The 19,227-nt window shown below is 41.7% G+C and overlaps 1 protein-coding gene across 1 annotated transcript; it reads left to right on the top strand.

Annotated features, from left to right (window-relative positions):
* The first annotated feature begins 316 nt into the window (after positions 1–316).
* Positions 317–17,429, top strand: LOC139720685 (double-strand-break repair protein rad21 homolog). Its single transcript, XM_071632040.1, has 13 exons — positions 317–443; positions 3,678–3,911; positions 4,549–4,673; positions 5,503–5,607; positions 7,017–7,123; positions 7,796–8,017; positions 8,644–8,775; positions 9,456–9,563; positions 10,312–10,541; positions 12,012–12,126; positions 12,777–13,033; positions 13,785–13,901; positions 15,184–17,429. The coding sequence occupies exons 2-13, from the start codon at positions 3,768–3,770 to the stop codon at positions 15,337–15,339; spliced, it is 1,818 nt and encodes a 605-aa protein (XP_071488141.1). The 5' UTR covers positions 317–443; positions 3,678–3,767; the 3' UTR covers positions 15,340–17,429.
* Positions 17,430–19,227: the final 1,798 nt, after the last annotated feature.

Here is a 19,227-nt window from a genome sequence, read left to right as displayed (position 1 = left end):
TGCTGGTACAGGTGTACATGATGTGCATACATATCACCATCATCGGTTGCTCTTTATTCATCCGCATTAAGATAAAATTTATCTAGGATAAGGATTTCCAACAATTTTCGTTTTGCATATATATTTTTTCAGATAAGAATTAAGTTGGGACCTAAATACAGGTCCGAGATTCAGCACCATCAATAAAATGAAATGTAACTATTTTCTTGACGATGTAGGAATTTCAGAGTGGTAGACCGCAGCACAGTGCATTTCGAAAAGTATGTTTTGGGCGGGAAACAAATTAGGGACGCCATCTTGCGCGTCGGTCATCAGAAATCGTTTGGCGGATGTGGATTTCAACGCGAAAAATCGATGAAAGGAGCTAATATAGGTCGGTGGAATGTTTTGCGGTCCACTGGAGAGCGTGGAATTTCGAATCTGAACTCAATCCTACATATAATGTAAGTTTCTATCAAATCTGGAGCACTGAAGGCGTACAAAATGGCTTTTTCAGGGATATTTACTTCTCCGATCCGTGTTAGAGTTCGACCGACTGCGGTAGTCTCTTGTACATAACTGCACAGGGTGTTGTATGTAGTAGCAGCACCCTTCTGATTGCGTGTGGGGCTACGGTGGATCGCTTTTCGTGTTTGGACGTGTTGTAGCTAGCCGTGTGTTGTGTGTGTGCAGTGCTGCAATATGCGTGTGTGGGGATAGCGTCTGTGTGATGGCGCCGTTGCTTCTTTTCCTTGGTTGAAGAAGCAAGGCTTAAAACAGTTATAAATTCAGCATTTTCTTTTCCTTGATCGGCTTGAGGAATAGATCAAGTCTTAATGTAATTCTTGATAATCATAAATACGGGCCGTCATGGGAGATTTTAATTTGTTATTAAAGAAGGAAGGTGGTATTAATCAGTGGGATTTACCCGTCCCAGCCATCCACTCACCATCCACTCACTGCTGTGAGTGTATGACTGTTTATAAAAGAGGGTCTATAAATTATATGCAATAGAATCTACAACACAAGTACAACACCGACACTTTCACAGTTAGCAATCAGGATCAAGGCGATCAGAATTCAGCCACGCAATATCCAGGGCTGCCAACTCTCACGCATTGAGCGTGAGACTCACGCAACTCAACCAATTTTGACTGTCTCACTCTGATAAACGAAATCTCACGCTAAACCCCCAAAATGGAATGTTCATGACTACAAAAATAAATAATCTCTAAATTCTCTGATATTCCGAATATCAACATGCCCAAGCCCAAAATTTCGAGATTTTCCGGCGCTGGTGTAAAGCTTGACCAATAATAATCGTTTTCGGTTCGGGCGCAAAAGACAAGCTATTGGATTACGATTGGTTTCTACCTATACCACATGAGCGTAGCTTGTACTTTTTGCAAATTACAGTAACACTAACAGGTTACATGTATGGCTATGACGTGTGCTTTACATCGCTTTACATACACTGACTGTGTACATAGTACGTACGTACGTACGGTCGCACAGCAGGCTGCCAGGCGCTAGCCAGGAGGTCGCTCCGCTCCCTCGCAGTGTCTCACGCCAAACTCTCACTCAACAAGGTTGGCAGCCCTGCAATATCACGAATATGCACGTTCAGTCTCAATGCGTGTTCACGGTCGCTGAAAAATGTGCCGCACCACACACACCTTGTCAGCGCAAAATTGCATCAGGGATGTTGCAGCACCCGTTGGTGACCAAATTTTGGCAAGTCGGCACTTGCATTCAACCCTTGTAGTCTCCTGTAGAATAGCAGAGTGTCTGAAGTATTTTTCTAACTTTTGAAATTCTTTCAAAAGCTGATTATGAACAATTTCATATGAAAGAGAATTAGACCTATGTCAGTAAGACATATTTCAAATTTCATGACGAAATGATGTTCCTATCTCAAAAAATTAAGCTTTGAAGTCACGCCAATATTACAACTTTTTCTTGCCGAGAACGAGCGAAACACGGTCCAAATCATGTTCGCAATTAGCGCTGAGAAGCTGCATGAGCGTGCGGATCTCCAGCGACCGGTTAATGAGCGCACAGCGGTTAGCTAAAACGTGTAACTAGCGCAGAAGCCATTCCCCCTAATCGTGTTGTCATACCCGTGTGCGCTGCGTGCGTACGTACGTGCTCACTACTACTCAGTACTAGACGACATTCGATTCGCAGTAGTTTGAGCGCCCTACGTAACCTCGCGTATCGCAGGCATAGCCCCACCGGTAAAATTCGAGGAGCGGATCATCGCGATTGTCAGCTAGGGCAGCCGGTGTGGCGAGCATAGTTCAAAGAAAATGCAGGACTTCGATTGTCGAGAGCAGGTGCAAGTAGCTCGCGTGAATACAAGCTACGTACTAGTACAACCTCTACAGGCTTGGAATTAATACCACATTACCACTAGAGGTTCTATTCGTACGTGCATAAATGACCAAATAAGAGTCTTCTGAAATCTTCTGCATGCCCTTTTTGTCGATAGGGTATTCGTAATACAAATTTGCAGAAGTACCGCTACCACACAGTACGCCTACTTTGTACTTGGCAAGTGGACATTCACAATCGACTTCTCAGTGACTCGAGCATTGCGAATGCACTTTGCGCAATCAGACACCCTAAGAATAGAATTTAGCCACTGCATCGGCACGTACAGAGATTTTGTGTTTCTTTTGCGTTTTTGCGGATACCATCGCACTCTTAAAACTTTTAATTTATGAAAATCAGTTTTGAAATGGCTGAGATATTTCAAAACAAAGCAAAACAAAGTGGTCCTTGTATATGATGGGTCCCGCCTTTTATTAGGACCGCTTTGTGTGGGTAGACTTTTCTATTTGTTATGACTCAATTTGTATCAGAGTATGCATACGTGTATGTCAGCAGCCCTGGAATTGGTCCGTCAAACTTTACAGGGAAAAATATAGGTGGTCTACATGGGGGTTAAACTATTATCAAACTTGGTAGACTTGTGCTAAAATTAAGAGTTTTCACATGTTTTCTGTGAAGTTACAAAAAAAGTGTAAGGGGAAAAGCCTGTAAAACAAAAATGCTAGTGGTTGAGACATGACTAAGTCATTTTGCCTTTTTGGTATAGAATGTTCAGTATTGTTTCAAGGTGCATCCCCCCCCCCCCCCCCCCCCCCCCATCATATTACAAACCTTTGCCATTATGTCTCATTACTTCTACAACTGAAATTTTTCGAGGAATAGTTATTGCTGGTGCAGAGAATTTTATGAATATTTGTTTGGAGAATTAAGTCAAGCTCTCATTCTCTCACTCTTTGATTTGATCTTTGCGTGTGTGCTTTCTTTTCTGTAAGACTGTATTGACATTTACTGATCAATACATACTATGTAGTTTTTGATGTCTTTGGGTGTTGAAAATGAAATTGAATGGAAAGGTGATGAATGCAATTACGCTGTATTATCCTACCCATTGCACTACATTTTGTATCAGACTATTTCTAATTCCCATGAATTACTGATTACAGCCTTAATATAACTGCATTGAATTGATGTATTATCTACAATGTAATATTGACCTTTACACTGGACTGTGTTATTTTTCATGCAGCTATATCTTTCCTTTTTTACATAATTTGAAATGTGAATGATTCTGTCTGCTTAGCAAGTATTGTGCTGATTCGAGTTTACATAATCAACATAACTTTTTTTTTCTCATTTTCTTCCAGCAAGCCGAACACACGTGTTCGGGTTCTCTAAAGGGATTTTAAAGAAAGTCTGCAATATTTTGAAGTTGAGTAAGGCGGAAAGGAGGCACCATGTTTTATGCACACTTTGTGCTCAGCAAGAAGGGCCCCTTGGCCAAAATCTGGCTGGCGGCCCACTGGGACAAGAAGCTGACCAAGGCACACGTCTTTGAGACTAATGTGTCATCATGCGTGGACAGCATCATTCATCCCAAGGTAAGGCCAGTCATTTGGGTACAGTATATGCCAAATATTTCGCGAGGTTTTTATTTTCGCGAATTTCACAAGTCGGGTGCTATTCACGAAATAAAAGACACACGAAAATATTGACTCTGATCCCGATGTGAATGTGACGTACGCGTGTACTCTTCTCCGTTCAGTACAGGACTCCACGATCGCGAATTTAACCACTCGCAAAATTGTCGGGAATTCCCGATTCGCGAAAATTTAGACTCATGAAATATATGGCTTATACAGTATAAATACGATAGGTAAAAAGACAGTGACAGTATCATTTGAAAAGCTTTTGTCCACGCTAGTGTTTATCCATCCATTTCAACATCATCATGCAGGTCAGTCAGCAAGGTTTGACAAGTTTTACTTCTTTTTTTTTTTCAATGAACCACCAGAACAGTGTCTTTAAATTTGATTCCCAAAATTGAACGATACTGGAGATTTCATGCCCAGTTGTTCACACACACACCATCTTTACTTCATTCTGCATGGAATCTGAACTACTTCAGAATGCTTAATTCTTTACAAACACTCATTCATTGTGCAACATGCTCTATAGCTGACCCTCTTCCCAATTGTGCCCCTGACGTTATTATGCCATTGTTACTCTTTGTCCCAGGTCAAAATGGCGCTCAGGACATCCGGGCACTTGCTTCTTGGCGTCGTCAGAATTCACAGCCGAAAAGCAAAGTACCTGCTGGCAGATTGCAATGAGGCGTTCGTTAAAATCAAGATGGCCTTCAGGTAGGCTCCTAGTCAGTTGAGTGAATGACCGACTTCAAAGCAGTGTAGGCTCTGGACAAGGGGAGAATGCTTGTAATGTATGGTATCTCCAAACAAAATATACAATGTAGTCTTTGGCAGTTTCTTATATACAAATATAATTATAACTTACAATGTACATACTTTACAGTAAGTCTAGATTTTTCAGATCTGTGTGGTTTGCCTTTTATTACTAAAAGAATTCTTCAAAGATGCACAGGTCTGTGTCAAGTAATCATTCCGGAAAGCTTTGATAGATTTCAAATGGTTAACATTTGCTTTACTATTCTAGGGATAAGCACATCGAATGTAATAATGAGTCAATGTTCATTAATTTCAGTTCTTTATTATTGCTTGATATTGAGAATTTTTTGACAGTGTACATTCTTTACACAGGCATTCCTTGAAAATATCAAAGTGACCGTTGTTTAATAACCCATACATAATTTTCCATATCAAGCAAAGCTCCATGCTAACTTTATTTTCTAGTTGCCCATTTAAGCTGAGTATGGCGTAATTGTTCAATCAAAATGTTAATTTCTCTCTTGAAAGAGATCCAAAATGAATACCAAATTTGTCAATACAGAATGAACGATTATACATGCTCTTCCTTGTGCTGTCAAATTGAAGGTGTTATAATGGGTTTGAACTGTCAAAATGTACATATAAGATATAATTTTCCTGGCTGGGTCTTAATGTTGACCAATCTGGAGCATCACTCCAGTGTGGTTGTTGGACCTTGCCGACGTCATTGCATCTGGTGTTGGTGCGCAAACTGTGTATTGAGTAATTTTGTGAATTGTTCTGCTAGGCCTGGTGTTGTGGATCTACCAGAGGAGAACCGAGAGGCTGCCTTCACTGCCATCACATTGCCAGAGGTCTTTCACGACTTCGACACAGCTGTCCCAGATCTCAAGTGAGTGGCCCTTCCCAATATTACTCATCCACATCAATTTATGACGATTAGAAGCTAATGTCCTTCCCAAGTGTTACTCAACCACATCTATGACGAATAGAGGCAAATTTGCACTGGAAAATATTTGTCTTCACTCTTCTTTCTGTTTAGAGGTCATAGTGTTGAATAATTCTCGCTATCGCCAATGACGTAAAAAGTACCCGGATGTTGATTTAAGCGTCATTTACGGTGCATTATGGGATAGTTCGGTAGCAAAGTCACTTCCGTTCGTACGCGCGTGATACGTGACTAATGCTATTTACACACACAACCGACTGTATTCTACGTGTACTTCCGGTTTTCTCAACTTGAATTACAGCTTTAATATGATTTGAAATTTCTCCATTCTTAAGAAATTGCTGTTAATACAACTATTGGTTGTTGCTGCGAAGCTGCCATGTGTTGTCCGCACGACAATAAATGAAAAAAATCTGCAGAAATAGGACCCTTACTGGCATGCGAGACGTGACGTGGCAGCGTGGGTGAAGTTTGCGGGTGACTCCACAGCGCAGTACGTGCACGCGCGACTTAGTGGTAGTAGCACTAGGTAGTAGGCCTAGTGCCTACGTACATTGTACGTACTTACCTGGAAGAAATTGCTTCGGAGACAGGATAAGTTCGAGATCACTGTTCGTTCCCGATTGTGTTCGCGACATTTCGACAGAGAACAAATAAAGAAAAAAGATGGGCATTCCATGACGATATACTGTATATCCAGGTGGGTGAATATTTTCCAGCATATTTTCAGCGTATGCAGAGATGACTGATCTGTGATGTGCACATCGATCGCATGATCAAGCAGTACGCTGTACCGGTATGTGTTAGCTTATGCGCTGCGTGCAGTGGTGCATGCTAATGCAAGGCCGGCCGCCGGCGGGGACTACAGTGTACGAGTATGACAGGCCTGGCCACTCGCTGGCTCGGGCGGTACAGCGGCCTACTGTACTAGTATCCGTGGTCGGCGCTGCGCTATAGGTAAGGTACATGTACGCGCACGCTAGCGTTGTGCAAATTATGCCCCGCGCCGGAAGTGCCCTTGCTACCAAGTGCACTAAATCTTGACGAAAAAGCCACATCCGGGTACTTTTTACGTCATTGGCGATAGCGAGAATTGTACAGCCGTTTATTTTTGGATCTTTCATATTCTCAAAGCAGAGAAGTCTGTTGCTAGCACCTTTGTCAACGAAGTGTAGTTAATACTGCAGTCGATATTGAACAGCAACATTCTTGGCTTCACTGTAGTGTGTTGGTTTCATACTAGCAAAAGGGGGCATCATGAAATAAGTGTATCTGAGCATCTGAAACTTTTCTTGTTACCCCCCATCTGAGAAGTACCCCAGTGAATTGTCTTCTTTGCTGGTTTCTTGCAGTGATGCGGAGGTTCAGAAGCAGTTTGCCCTGAATCAGAGCCGAGTGGAGGAGATCACAATGAAGGAAGACCTGGGCAATATCACTCTCACACAAGATGATGCATTTGGTAAGTCTGTCAGTCTGTCCATCCAAGCCTCCGCTTTCAATATGCGGGGCTGCACACTAGCCCATTTCTTCTACTGGTCCAACCTGTCTGTTGGACTAGTAGGTACCCAATTTTTCAATTTCTACTGACACTGAAAAAATTACTGGTCCGACAGTGATTTTTACTGGTCCTGGACCGTCGGACCAGTGCCAGTGTGCAGCGTTGCAATTGCAATATGGCAGTTAATCATATTTCTTGAAATCGATCCCCCTCCAAATGATCATTCAGTTTTACTGATTTAGTAGATTTAGTAGTCACTTTACTTTAAATAGTCACTTTTGCTATTTGTCCTATCAGAAAGTATGGATCATGTGTGACATAAGTACAGTTAAACCTGCATCAGCAGTTCTGTTGGTATGCATTTAAAGACCACAAAGTTGATCTCTGTCAGAACAGTCCTTTTCTAGTTGAACAGGAGTATAAAACCCAGCTGTCTCTATTCGCTGTCTTTTCTCTCTCCCTTGGCTAGTTTCCAACATATTTGACAGTGATGAGAAATTGGTATAATTTTTTTTTTCTCCTTTGTTATTCCACAGTTACCAATAAGGGTAATCATCTTGTGGGAAGAATTCAATTCAGTTTAATTCAATTCACATTAATTCAATTTGTTTGTTATAACTCTTCCTATGGCAGGCGACATAACATTCGACGACCGCGAGATGATGAGGGATGGCCCCCACATCGACGACTCCCTCTACAAGCGGTCAGACGAGTCCACCATGCTGAGCGACATCGGGACTAGGAAGGATGCCACTATCGACAACACGCTGGACAAGTCGATGGACCTCGGACTGGACGAACCCATCAGGGACGACGGCTTCGGTGCGGAGATGGGAATGGGGAGTGGTATTCTAGGTAAGACTTTGTGGGAATACAGATTGCTGCAACTGATTGCCCCACATTGACGTCAAGAAGCGCTGAATTGATTAGTGTTTAGTAAAAGCTATGACAAAAGAAATCATGAGCATACATATTTGAACCTATGACCTCCCGATTTATGTCGATATGGGGCAACTTGTCAATCAGTCACAATAAAACAAATTGGTGTTGGGGATATCTATTCCAAAGAAGAAAAGCATCATTGTGTAAATATGAATGTTCATTCATTTCAACATTTAGAAATTTGAATGTAGGAATGATAATTACTTTGTTTAAATATATGTTTTTGTTTGGAATATCAATACCAAAGAAGAGAACCGTCTAAGTGTGATACGGTGAACGTCCTTTTATTTCAAGTTTTTTAAGTAAAAATGGTAAAGTGGTATTTTGGATTTGTGGGAATACAACATTTTGTTAGGAATATCAGTACTTATTTGAGCAGCATAATTTTGAAAATGTGACCTGATGAAAGTCAGTTCAGTCTAACTTTTCAAAGTAGGTAGAGAATGATATTCTATGTTAGACTTTGTGGAATACATATTGTTGGGAACATCTACTATGCTAAAATAGAAAAATGTCCTGTGCGTGTGCTGTTTGTGCAGGGGGAGAGTTCATGGGGCCTGAGGATGGGCTCTTTGATGAGCAGCCAGAGATCCAGGCAGGCGAGGTGTCCATGGGAGGCCACGCCTCAGGGGAAAGCACTCCAGAGAGACCCACCGAACCAGAGAAGGAAGGTAAAGCCGCTCTTACAGCATGAACTGTACATTGCACCCAGCACTGTTTCAGGCTGTTCTTATGGGAGATGATGTTGTGTGTGTGTGTGTGTGGACCTTTAACAAATGTACCGAACTGATACTGGAATTGAAGAAAATAATTATACCTTTGCAAGGCCCTTCCATCATTTCATTCCTCCAGTATGTGCTGGAGCACACTCAGTACTTCCTTCTTTCACTGTCTTGCCCAGTTTGCACGCAGGGCCCATTTAAGTAAAGATATTTGCAATTCTTTTTGAATTGCCAGAATTGCAGTTAGTATAGGGCCAGAAACTGACATTCTTGCAGTCAGCATTTGGATTATTGGTGCTGTAGCTACAATTAAATGCACCTCACAACATGCACAAATGTTTTCATGAAAGGCCCCCCCACCACACAGTTGGTAATTTTTGGACATGAAAATTCTGGGAATGTCCTATTATGTTGTTTGGATGTTAAAGGCTTGTTACATCGCCGGAGAATGTTGTATATCATGTTGAAATGTCAGTAGAGCTGTGTGTACTTTCTGATGTGGTTACATCAGTGCATTGTAATGCCAGTGGAAAATGCTCCCTGTTTTAAGTCGCCGCATCTGATCTTGTCTTACAGGAAGTACCTGCACTGTTTTCCAACCTGTGTCTTTCTGTTGTTTTTGCCCTCAGCCCCACCTCCACCAACAGGGGAGCAAGTTGAACAAGCCCTGGCAGACCAAACCACCCTGGTGCAGAATGAGGAGGATGCCTTTGCCTTGGAACCTATCGATATCTCAGGTGTGTGAGCATAGCCTTTATGCCATTAAAGCCATTAAAGCCAAAACATAGTTGTCATATGCTAGCAGAACTGAATTATTGCTCTAAAATGTATGCTTATGCAGAAGAAATGTGTGAAATAATGCTGCAATAACACAGTTTCAGTTGGGTAACAATGAAAATGTGAAATATCAGCCAAAAATGTTCGCCAGAAGTCCACAATTTCAGAGCTTACCCCATCGTGGATGCCGTGTAGTTTTTCATAATCAATTATTGGTAATCAACAAATTCGACCACTGTGATAGCCATCGATCTTCCATGCTAGCGCGAATCACATACAGCTAGTTGGAAAATAAAATCGCAAGGGTATGGCCGATCATCACATTACGTTCCACCTTCCTACAATGCTGAACGCAGGGCTAACGGGGAGGGCTCTTCTGGAATAAAAGTTGTGTACTGCAATCAAAAGTATCCTACACTTGATCTCAAAACATTCCAAAACAACTCGTCATCCTGACAATTTGTGTCAGCCAGGTGAGTTTCTCCGCAGACCCTGTCGATGTATTGGAAGCAAATTCCAAATGGTGGAAGATGAATTTTGAGCCCTTCCGAGAATTATGTTTTGGCTTCCAGCTGTCCTTATTGAAAGCCGAAATCATGATTGCAATGGAGCTTTGCGAGGGTGCCAAGGCACACTGAACTCACTTGTGCACACACTGATGCGCTTACGTTCTATCTATCTCTCCTCATCTTCACCTCTTGTGCACAGCGGGAGTGAAGGAGACGAGGCAGAGGCGGAAGCGGAAGCTGATCGTCGACGAGATCAAGGAGCTAGCCGGCGACGTCATCAAGTCACAACTCAAAGACACCTCGGACATCGTCTCGACCCTTGACCTTGCCCCGCCCACCAAGAAGCTGATGCTGTGGAAGGAGACGGGAGGGGCGGAGAAACTCTTCAGCCTGCCCGGCAGGCAGCACACATCAATAGTAATCCTTCAGGTGAGTCCAACGAAGAGAGACCTTGTGTCCTGAATTTGCTGCAGTTTGGCAGTAGACTTCCTCGCCACTTTTCATCTTGTTTGTGATGGCAGAGGTCGGCAGACATACACCATGGTGTATAGGTTGTATTACCTGTGTCTATAGAACGGGAACTTGTTCTGTGTGAACATGCCGTTTGTAGCGAAAATATGTTGTAGCTTCTGGCATGACACTACTCTCTTGAATCACTTGTATGGAGTACAATTAGAAATAGTCACTGAAATATAAGGACTAAATTATATTTAATCATAAAGAGCAAAAACAAAAAAAAATTGCAAACAGATTGACTTGGATGTTTGGTTTGAGTTCAGGTTAGAAGTTCAAGAAAGTTATGTAGGTTTTTCTTTTTTTATCCCTCCGCCAACGAAGTGGCCGGAGGCATTATGTTTTCGGGTCGTCCGTCCGTCCGTACGTCCGTCCGTACTTCTGTACGTCCGTCCCGTTTTGTTTTTGTCGATATCTCAAGAACCGTGAGGTGGTTTTGCATCAAACTTGGTATGAGGGTATATCCTGGGGGGATGATACTTTGTTTGGATTTTAGGGTCACGGGGTCAAAGGTCAAAGGTCACAGGTTATTTTGTGAAAAAAAAGGTTGAAATTTCATGTTTTTCTCCATATCTCGCAAATGGTTCAAGGTATCTTCATGGAACTTAGTATATGCATGTACCGATGGACAGTGATTATCTAGGGAAGTTGGGGGTCATGGGTCAAAGGTCAGGGGGTCAAAGGTCAAGGTCAACTCCTCAAAATATCACTACTTTCCTTATATTTATGCAGTGCCTGAAGGATTTCTTTTTTAACTTGATGTATGCATGTATAACCCAATATATATTCTGTGGGAAGTTTCTTGCCAAAAGGTCAAAGGTCAAGTGAAAGTGCTAAATTGCACTTCTTCCTCCATATCTCAAAAAAGTAACTCAAGGAATTATCATGAAACTTACATATTTATGCATGTTCTACCTAACAGTGATTCTCTTTGGAACTGTGAGGTCAAAGGTCAAAGGCCAGGTTTAGATAATACTATTTTACCATTTGATATTGAAATTATACTTTTTCTCAATACCTTGAAAATTACTCAATGCATAAACTTATAAAAGGGTCAAAAGTCAAGTAAAAATCATCAATTCCCCCAAATACCTGCACTCTGACGTTTTAATCATTCATCCAATTGAACCTACGTGTAGTTCTAGGAAAGTGAACATTCAGCACATTTGTGGCAAACCTGTCATTTTGATATTTTGCCAATTGTGTGAAACTGTCATCACACATTGTCAAGACAGTGTACTATAGACCTATTAGGAGAACCATGCATTATGGCGGAGGCATACACCAGTCGCCGTAGCGACATTTCTAGTTTTGTTTTGGTATTCTTCATTTGTCACAAGACACCTGATCATCTTCTTTGTTGCTCTCCCTTTTCTCCCAACACAGATATACAGGCGGAACCTTACAGCAGACATTCCCAAGGACCTGAAGATTGTCAGGGACGAAGACTTTGAGCCAGAGGAACCAGAGGTGCAGCGCAGGGCAGAACCACCCAGGGACTGTAAGTGTGATAAGCTGCAGCGGCTGTTGAGTTGATCAGTTGGAAACCAACTGATCCCCTGTGAAGTTTTAAAACTAGAAACAGTATAGCATGAGACAAGTCAAGTAACAATTTAACTTCACTGTCATACTTGTCATACTTACACTTTTAAGTGAAGACAAATCTTTGTCTCCCCACCCCCCCCCTTGCCTGTACACAATATACAAATTAATCATAAAGATCTAGAATTATGGGTCAGAAGAACAAAGAATATCTCAAGTGAAGTGCCTCTTGTAAAACAAATCAAGTGATTTATCTGTATTTATGGGTAGCTGCGTGTCAATTTTGTATTATTTGTCTTTATGTATTGTATGTGACATTTATTTTGTACCTGAATGTTGAAGTGAATAAAATTTCTTTGTGAAAAAAAAAAAATCTATATATGGCTGAGATACTTTATTTCAACTTTGTATTATAATTACTATTAATGTTTCAATGCATGACAGTGTAAGGAACTTGGGTTTTAATGGATAGACACCAGAAGAATGTATGAAGTTGCAGTCTGGTCTCAAAATTGTGTCCAAATATGTGCTATCCATATTGACATATAATCATATTTGTAGAGCATAGTCTTATAGCCAGCTTTTCAATGGACCTCTATTCTTTGACAGTCACCACCGAGATCTCAAGAGACCAGACGTCACTGGCCATCGACGAACCCTCGCGGATCGAGGACCAGCCCAGCACCTCGGCGCCCACTCCTTCCAACAACCCCATCCCGATGTCGAGACGGTCGTCATCGTCAGACGGCGGGGACTTTGGGCTCTTCCAGGACAACTACGACGACGACTACGACATCCCGTCGGTCCAGCCCCAGTCAGTGGGACCTCAGGAGGCATTCGAGGAGCCAGAGGAGGAGGAGGAAGAGGTGAGGGTTGATAACAAATGTTTCAGATATGTTAATTGTTACCTTTTCATGGTATTTTCACTGTTTTAGGATTGGGGAATGGTTGCCAAAAATACTGCAGGTTTCATGGAAAGTACTGTTTTTCCTACCCAGATTGTATTACTACAAGAGAGGTAAAAATACTGTTTTTCCACTGAAAATTAACTTTTGCAGTCCTCAGAACAGTACAAAGCCGTTTCCAAGGTTAACATCTGTGGATGTTGATGACGCGTATTTATTGGTGGTAACCAACAATCACGGGGATGTTGATGAACAAATTGTTTTTGTCGCACATTTTATATGATTTGCCTGTGATTGCAGCACCAGCCGCTATCAGATGTTTGCCATTACAGAATTGGCAGGATCTCGATTGCCATGCTTAAATACCAGCACATGCATAGTCAAAGAGAATTCCAGACTTTCATGATTTCAAATCATGTAGTACAGAAATCAATAGTGCCATGTATAGATCAGTGCAATTTATTGTGGTCCTTGAGCAGAGAAGTCAATACTCTGACAAACCCAATACAAATTATTCTATGACAGTTAAATCACATCACTGCATTGCAGAAATTTCATGGTGTGGATGAGTACTTCTAGCATTGTAATTGGCTACGACATCATGGATGACTTCTCCCGGGGATGTACCCATGTTGTGCATGGTTTGTCTCGTATTCTCGATGAATGTGTACCATCTTCACTGTGTTTTCTTACGACTTTTTCCTTCCTTCAGCTGAAAGAAGGCGAAGACCAGGCCGAGCATGAGGAGAGGAAACTGAACAAGAGGGCACACAACATGCTGCTTGCCATCAACAACAGACTTCAGACGTCATCAGATGTCTCGTTCAAGGTGAGCCACTTTCCCAGAATGTTGTTTCCAGGTGATGGGGCTTTCGCCTCTCAGAAGCTGCTGCAAAGTTCTGGCAGTGGTATCCACATTGAGTTGATAATGGTTCAAGATTGTTGAGCATCTGCCTTACAATCCCCCTCCCCGTGTACTTTTCCTGTTTTATGTGACATATTCATACTGCATGGGCCATTTGTGGCTGGAGAGAGAAATTTGGTGTATTGATAAATGTTTGGTTATTGTGTGTGGTGTAAATGTCCAGTTGCTTGCATAACAAGTAAAGCAGATGTTTGATAACGAGAGACGCAATGCAGAGTTTCCAAGTCTCCCTGACTCTGCAGTAGACTTCGTGAAAACATCTATATCTCATGTCTAGATAAGAGAATATCAAAATCTCATAGATTCTGGAAATGTTTTGCCCATTGAAATGCGTGTATTAACCCTAACTACGCTGGAGAGGTGGGGGATGTTTTTGTGGGAGGTCGACTTAACCCTATTCTAACTGGGCTATTTGAGACCAAGTTTTTACTGGGGGGGGGGGGGGGGGGGGTCAATTTGACCCCCCTTCAGATCTCGGCCGCCGATCACACGATCGCCGCAAAATTTTGCCTGAACAAAGAGCCAGATGTCAACTACAAGATTACATGGTCATGCAATAGAAAAATGTTGATTTGATATTTTTTTATGAATTAATTATGCAAATTTACGCATGAAATCATATTTTCACCTATGACTCCATCAAAAAGAATGAAGGATTGCTAAATTTTTGTGTCAGAGTTCCTCAAGACACATCAAACAATTTTCTTGTTCAAAAATAGCGCAATCAAAATCAGTTTCTTTTGGCCAAAATTTGTTGCAGGCACTATTTCAAGCTTATCTACATTAGAATTGATTAATTTTGATGTTCAAAAATTGAAATAATCTAATATATATCAATTAAACAAAAGAACACAATTTTCATTGGATTTGCACACGAAATCATGAATTTGAGCTGTTTTCGGGTTGACATGCATATGCAAAACATTGCGTAACTTCAGAACGGTGTACCCGGACGTCGCAAATTTGATCTCAAAATATGCGGGAGACTTCAGTGAAAAAAGTCATGAAACGACGCGGCAAAATCTTTGCACGTTGCGCGAAATGTCGAGGGGGGGTCAATTTGACCCCCCCCCCCAGTTAGAATAGGGTTAAACAAGGTCGACTGTATGTTGTCTTTATGCCAAGAGCATGGAAAGAAAGAGGTGAGTGGTTTTGACCCCTGTCGATTCCTTTATCCCCTCTGCAGCATGACTTAACGGCGAGGCTGAACCGGAAGCAAGCGGCAGCCAAGTTCTACACGCTCCTCGTCCTGAAGAAGCAGCAGGCCGTGGACGTCTTCCAGAACGTCACCTACGCGGACATCACCATCACCAGGGGTCCCATGATGGAGACCGTCATGTAACTCGGCCCGCCACAGCATCCCGTCTTGACTGAACTATACAGCCCTTGCCATGTCCAATCACGGAGAGAAGTTCCTGCTGCGAAAAAACTTTGTCCGTTGAAAAGGCAGCCATTGTGTAAGGAACTCCTGCAAGATTCCATTTCCAGTCCCGGACAGCAAAATGGTCTTTATTTGTGGTTCAGTGGTTTTGTAACCATAATGAAAGCGAGGCTTGAACAATATGGTACATTTGCCCCAAACCAATTTAAGCTGTGCTCTGGCTGCAGTCTGTTCCTATAAGGAGTCGGTATAGGTAACGAGACAAAGACGTCTTGGTCATCTGCTGGGAGTATTACAGTGCTGCCTGTAGATTTCAAGACTACATTTTCTGTGATCCCTTTCCATGGGTAGCCTGTATTCAGGCTTGACGATGGAAACTTGTCATCTTTCAAATGGAACTTTATGGATATTCAGTAATACTTGTGGCAAATTTTTATTGCTTAAAGTGTGAGCGGGAGTAACTCGAAAGGGAAGGGTTCGTGAAATTTACCTTCGAAAGCAGAAGAAAAAAACAACACTGCTTGTTGCGAAAGTTTTGAACAAGTTGAGACTCTGCTCAGTGGGGTCAGCTAGCATGTGTCGAATACACATGACTGCCAAATACCCATTCACAATTCACTTCTGAGGTTTTGGCTGCCCACAGACATATGAGCCCCAAGACAAATGGGCCCCAAGATTTTGCAGCACCCTGGTTGTCATCTTATAGATAAGATTCAACAGTAATGCTTTCAATAGTGGGAGGCTGAGTGCGCTTCCCTGCTTAGCAGACAGGATTCACTCACGATTGTCATTCCCAAAGTAATACGATGTAGAGTGGAGAACCTCTTGTTATGTTTCTTTGTAACTGCAAGTGTGTGCCGATTTCAAACAGTAGGCATCTCTAAGCTGGAACGCCCATGTTTTGTGCAGCTCGGCATGAACATTGTCATGTCCCATTTGAAGAATAGGTGCTCCTGTTTGCCAAAAATAAGTTTGAAGGTCTTGAGAAAGGGAACTACATTCTGGGAAGGTGGGGGGGGGGGGGGGGTTGAGAGAACTACCTAACTTCTGAATACATTACAAACTCTGCCACTTCATGGAAAATCTAAGGAATCCAGGAAATTGGTTCCACTTCCCTTGAACAGTGTGTTTCTGCCCAGCAATCCCAGGAGGATTAACTACTCATGTCTTTCCCATGGAAAGTTCGTCACCATTTACTGTGGAGGATGAGAGATTTGCCATTTTTTTCCCCCAATTATACCACGAGATTTAATGCAGCGGCATTGTATTTATCGAGATTCGGATAGCATTCGTTTTGATCTCAAAGCTACAGTGTTTTCTCTCATGGAATATTGTGTATTTCTGCTTGGTGTAGGTATTGTTGCCGTTGGCACACAAAATATATTGGTTATCACAGCAGCAGAGACAAATGAAGTCTGTAGATAGTCTAGTTTCAGTCAACAGAATTGGTGTAGTGCCTCCAGATAATATGATAGTTATGAAAATAAAAAGAAATAAGAAAATTACCAGAGGACTCTTTTTTTCAATGTCATTTCCTCATAAAAAAGAAAAAGAAAAAGAAAAACAATCTCATATGAATATATTTTCTAAATTGTACAGAATGCTTTTAAATAGAATGCCTTTAAATTATAAATTTTTAGCACCACATGTACAGACAGATAAAAAAAAGTGTGAAGAGAATTTACAAATGATATTCTATTCGTAGTGAAGATCACATATAAAAGCAGGCAAGAGAGGTTTACATAAAAGGGAGCATTAATTAAGGAGTTGAAAATTAAATGCTTTGTGCATTTACTGTGTTGATACCGACGGTCATGCTGGCATTTGGTTTTTGTTTGCAAGGAAGAAAGACAATTTGGCAAATGTTCATTTCGGCAGTATTTTGCAAGAGTTCTCTGATTGATATATTTCCAGTGGTGGGGGAGAAGGGTGGAGAAATGTGGGATTTATGACATTGCAGTTCCTTGACTGACAGGATAGATAAGAAATGTTACAGTGCCATCGCTGAGCCAAACAGATGCACACTCGACTGGGCTACTTGGCTTGATGATCAGAAAGTGGGACTGGTTTTCCATCACAATGTGTATCAGTGTATGTGTAGGGACAGGATGTGATTACTGTATACGCCATATATTTTGCGAATCGGGAATTCCCGACGATTTCGCGAGTGGTTGAATTCGCGATCGTGGAGTCTGTACTGAACGGAGAAGAGTACACGCGTACGTCACATTCACATCGGGATCAGAGTCAATATTTTCGCGAATGGCACCTGACTCGCGAAATTCGCGAAAATAAAAACCTGGTGAAATATTCGGCGTGTACAGTATGACCAAGTGTTGTGTGTAGCGAACAACTGTAGGCCGCTCAGTACACGATAGTTCATGCAGAGAACTTCAACAGCTGTACTGTCACGGTCACCTACCTTCACACAATACGAGAGATATTTTCCAGAGACTGTTCACGACTTCAGGTTGTACGAGCAAGAGTGTATCGCAGTACGCCGAGTACCTCTAGTGCAGCAATCTGTGTTGGTGCTGCTACAGTGGAACATTGGTACAAAGAGGTCAGATGTTAACAAAACCCTCATTTAACAACATCATTTTTCAAGTCCCAACTCTACAAATTTCTTTGCTGTTGCACTCTGATATAATTGAATAGAAACTTGATATAGCAAGGACATTGTCATAGGTTTTAGGTCCTTGTGATAACAAGGTAGTAGTGCAGACTCTTCAGGAAGCTGCTGATAATGGATGAACTCTAACCCCACAGGATGCAGACCTTCCAATTTAAGTCTTCTGTTCTCCCAAGTAACACAGTTGTGAGAGCCTCAGACTTTCTTCATTTCTTGTTTTTAGAGAGAGGTTTGCATGATTGTTGCTCGTTCAGATTGGCCCTCACACTGTGACTTGCACAACATCAAAAGTGACGTCAGCTTTGCCGATTCACAGTGTGAAGACGTGATAAAATGAGGCAACAAAAATCACCTACAGTTGTAAATACCTAGAGATTAGATGTTCGAGTTGGTAAATCTTTTTGGAGTACGAGGTGTTCCTCCAGTCTCTGTCTTTGTGAACTAGCATATTTTGGTATTTTACCCATTGCCTTTCGTTCCACACTTTGTCGCCTCCTCTTTTGTAAACTGTCTCTAAAGAGTTCGCTTGTGGGTGAATTGTCTTCGCTTGAGTTGAGGGAGATCCAAACTGTCAAACCGTGTGCTCCGTACTTGACACTTTTGTTTTCAGATGACTTGCCAGTACTTCCGCGCGCCTTTAGTTACGCGCTCTTCCGTTAATAAGGCGATGCCTTGAGGAGGCTTGACTTCAAACCTTAACATTGATAGGAAACAAAACGAGAAAAAACAGAAATGCCAACAAGCCAACATTAAGAACCTTAAAGGGAAGGTAAACCCAAAGAGCAATGTGGATTGAGTAAAACCAGCAACATAAGTAGAAAACATCAGTGAAAGTTTGAGAAAAATCGGACAATCGATGCAAAAGTTATGAATTTTTAAAGTTTTGGTGTTGGAACCGCTGGATGAGGAGACTACTAGAGGTTATGACGTATGAGAGGACAACAATACAAAGAGAATATAAAGGAAATTCAACAAAAATTCATTTTTCTAGCATTATGAAAGATCACTTGACTAACCGCTTTCAGGAAGCAGGGGGAATCATTGCTACCCTTAACATATGTCAGTATCAAGTTGACAGAATTTGTAATTTTCATGAAAAATGGATTGTTGTAGAATTTTCTTTATATTTCCTTTGTATTGTTGTCCACTCATACGTCATAACTACTCGTAGTCTCCTCTTCCATCGGTTCCAACACCAAAACTTTAAAAATTCATAA

This window comes from Diadema antillarum, unplaced genomic scaffold (assembly GCF_040938485.1).
Source record: "Diadema antillarum isolate AM-2024a unplaced genomic scaffold, OU_Dant_1.0 scf00000131, whole genome shotgun sequence".
Lineage (NCBI taxonomy): Eukaryota > Metazoa > Echinodermata > Echinoidea > Diadematoida > Diadematidae > Diadema > Diadema antillarum.
This window is presented reverse-complemented; position numbering and strand designations above follow the sequence as displayed.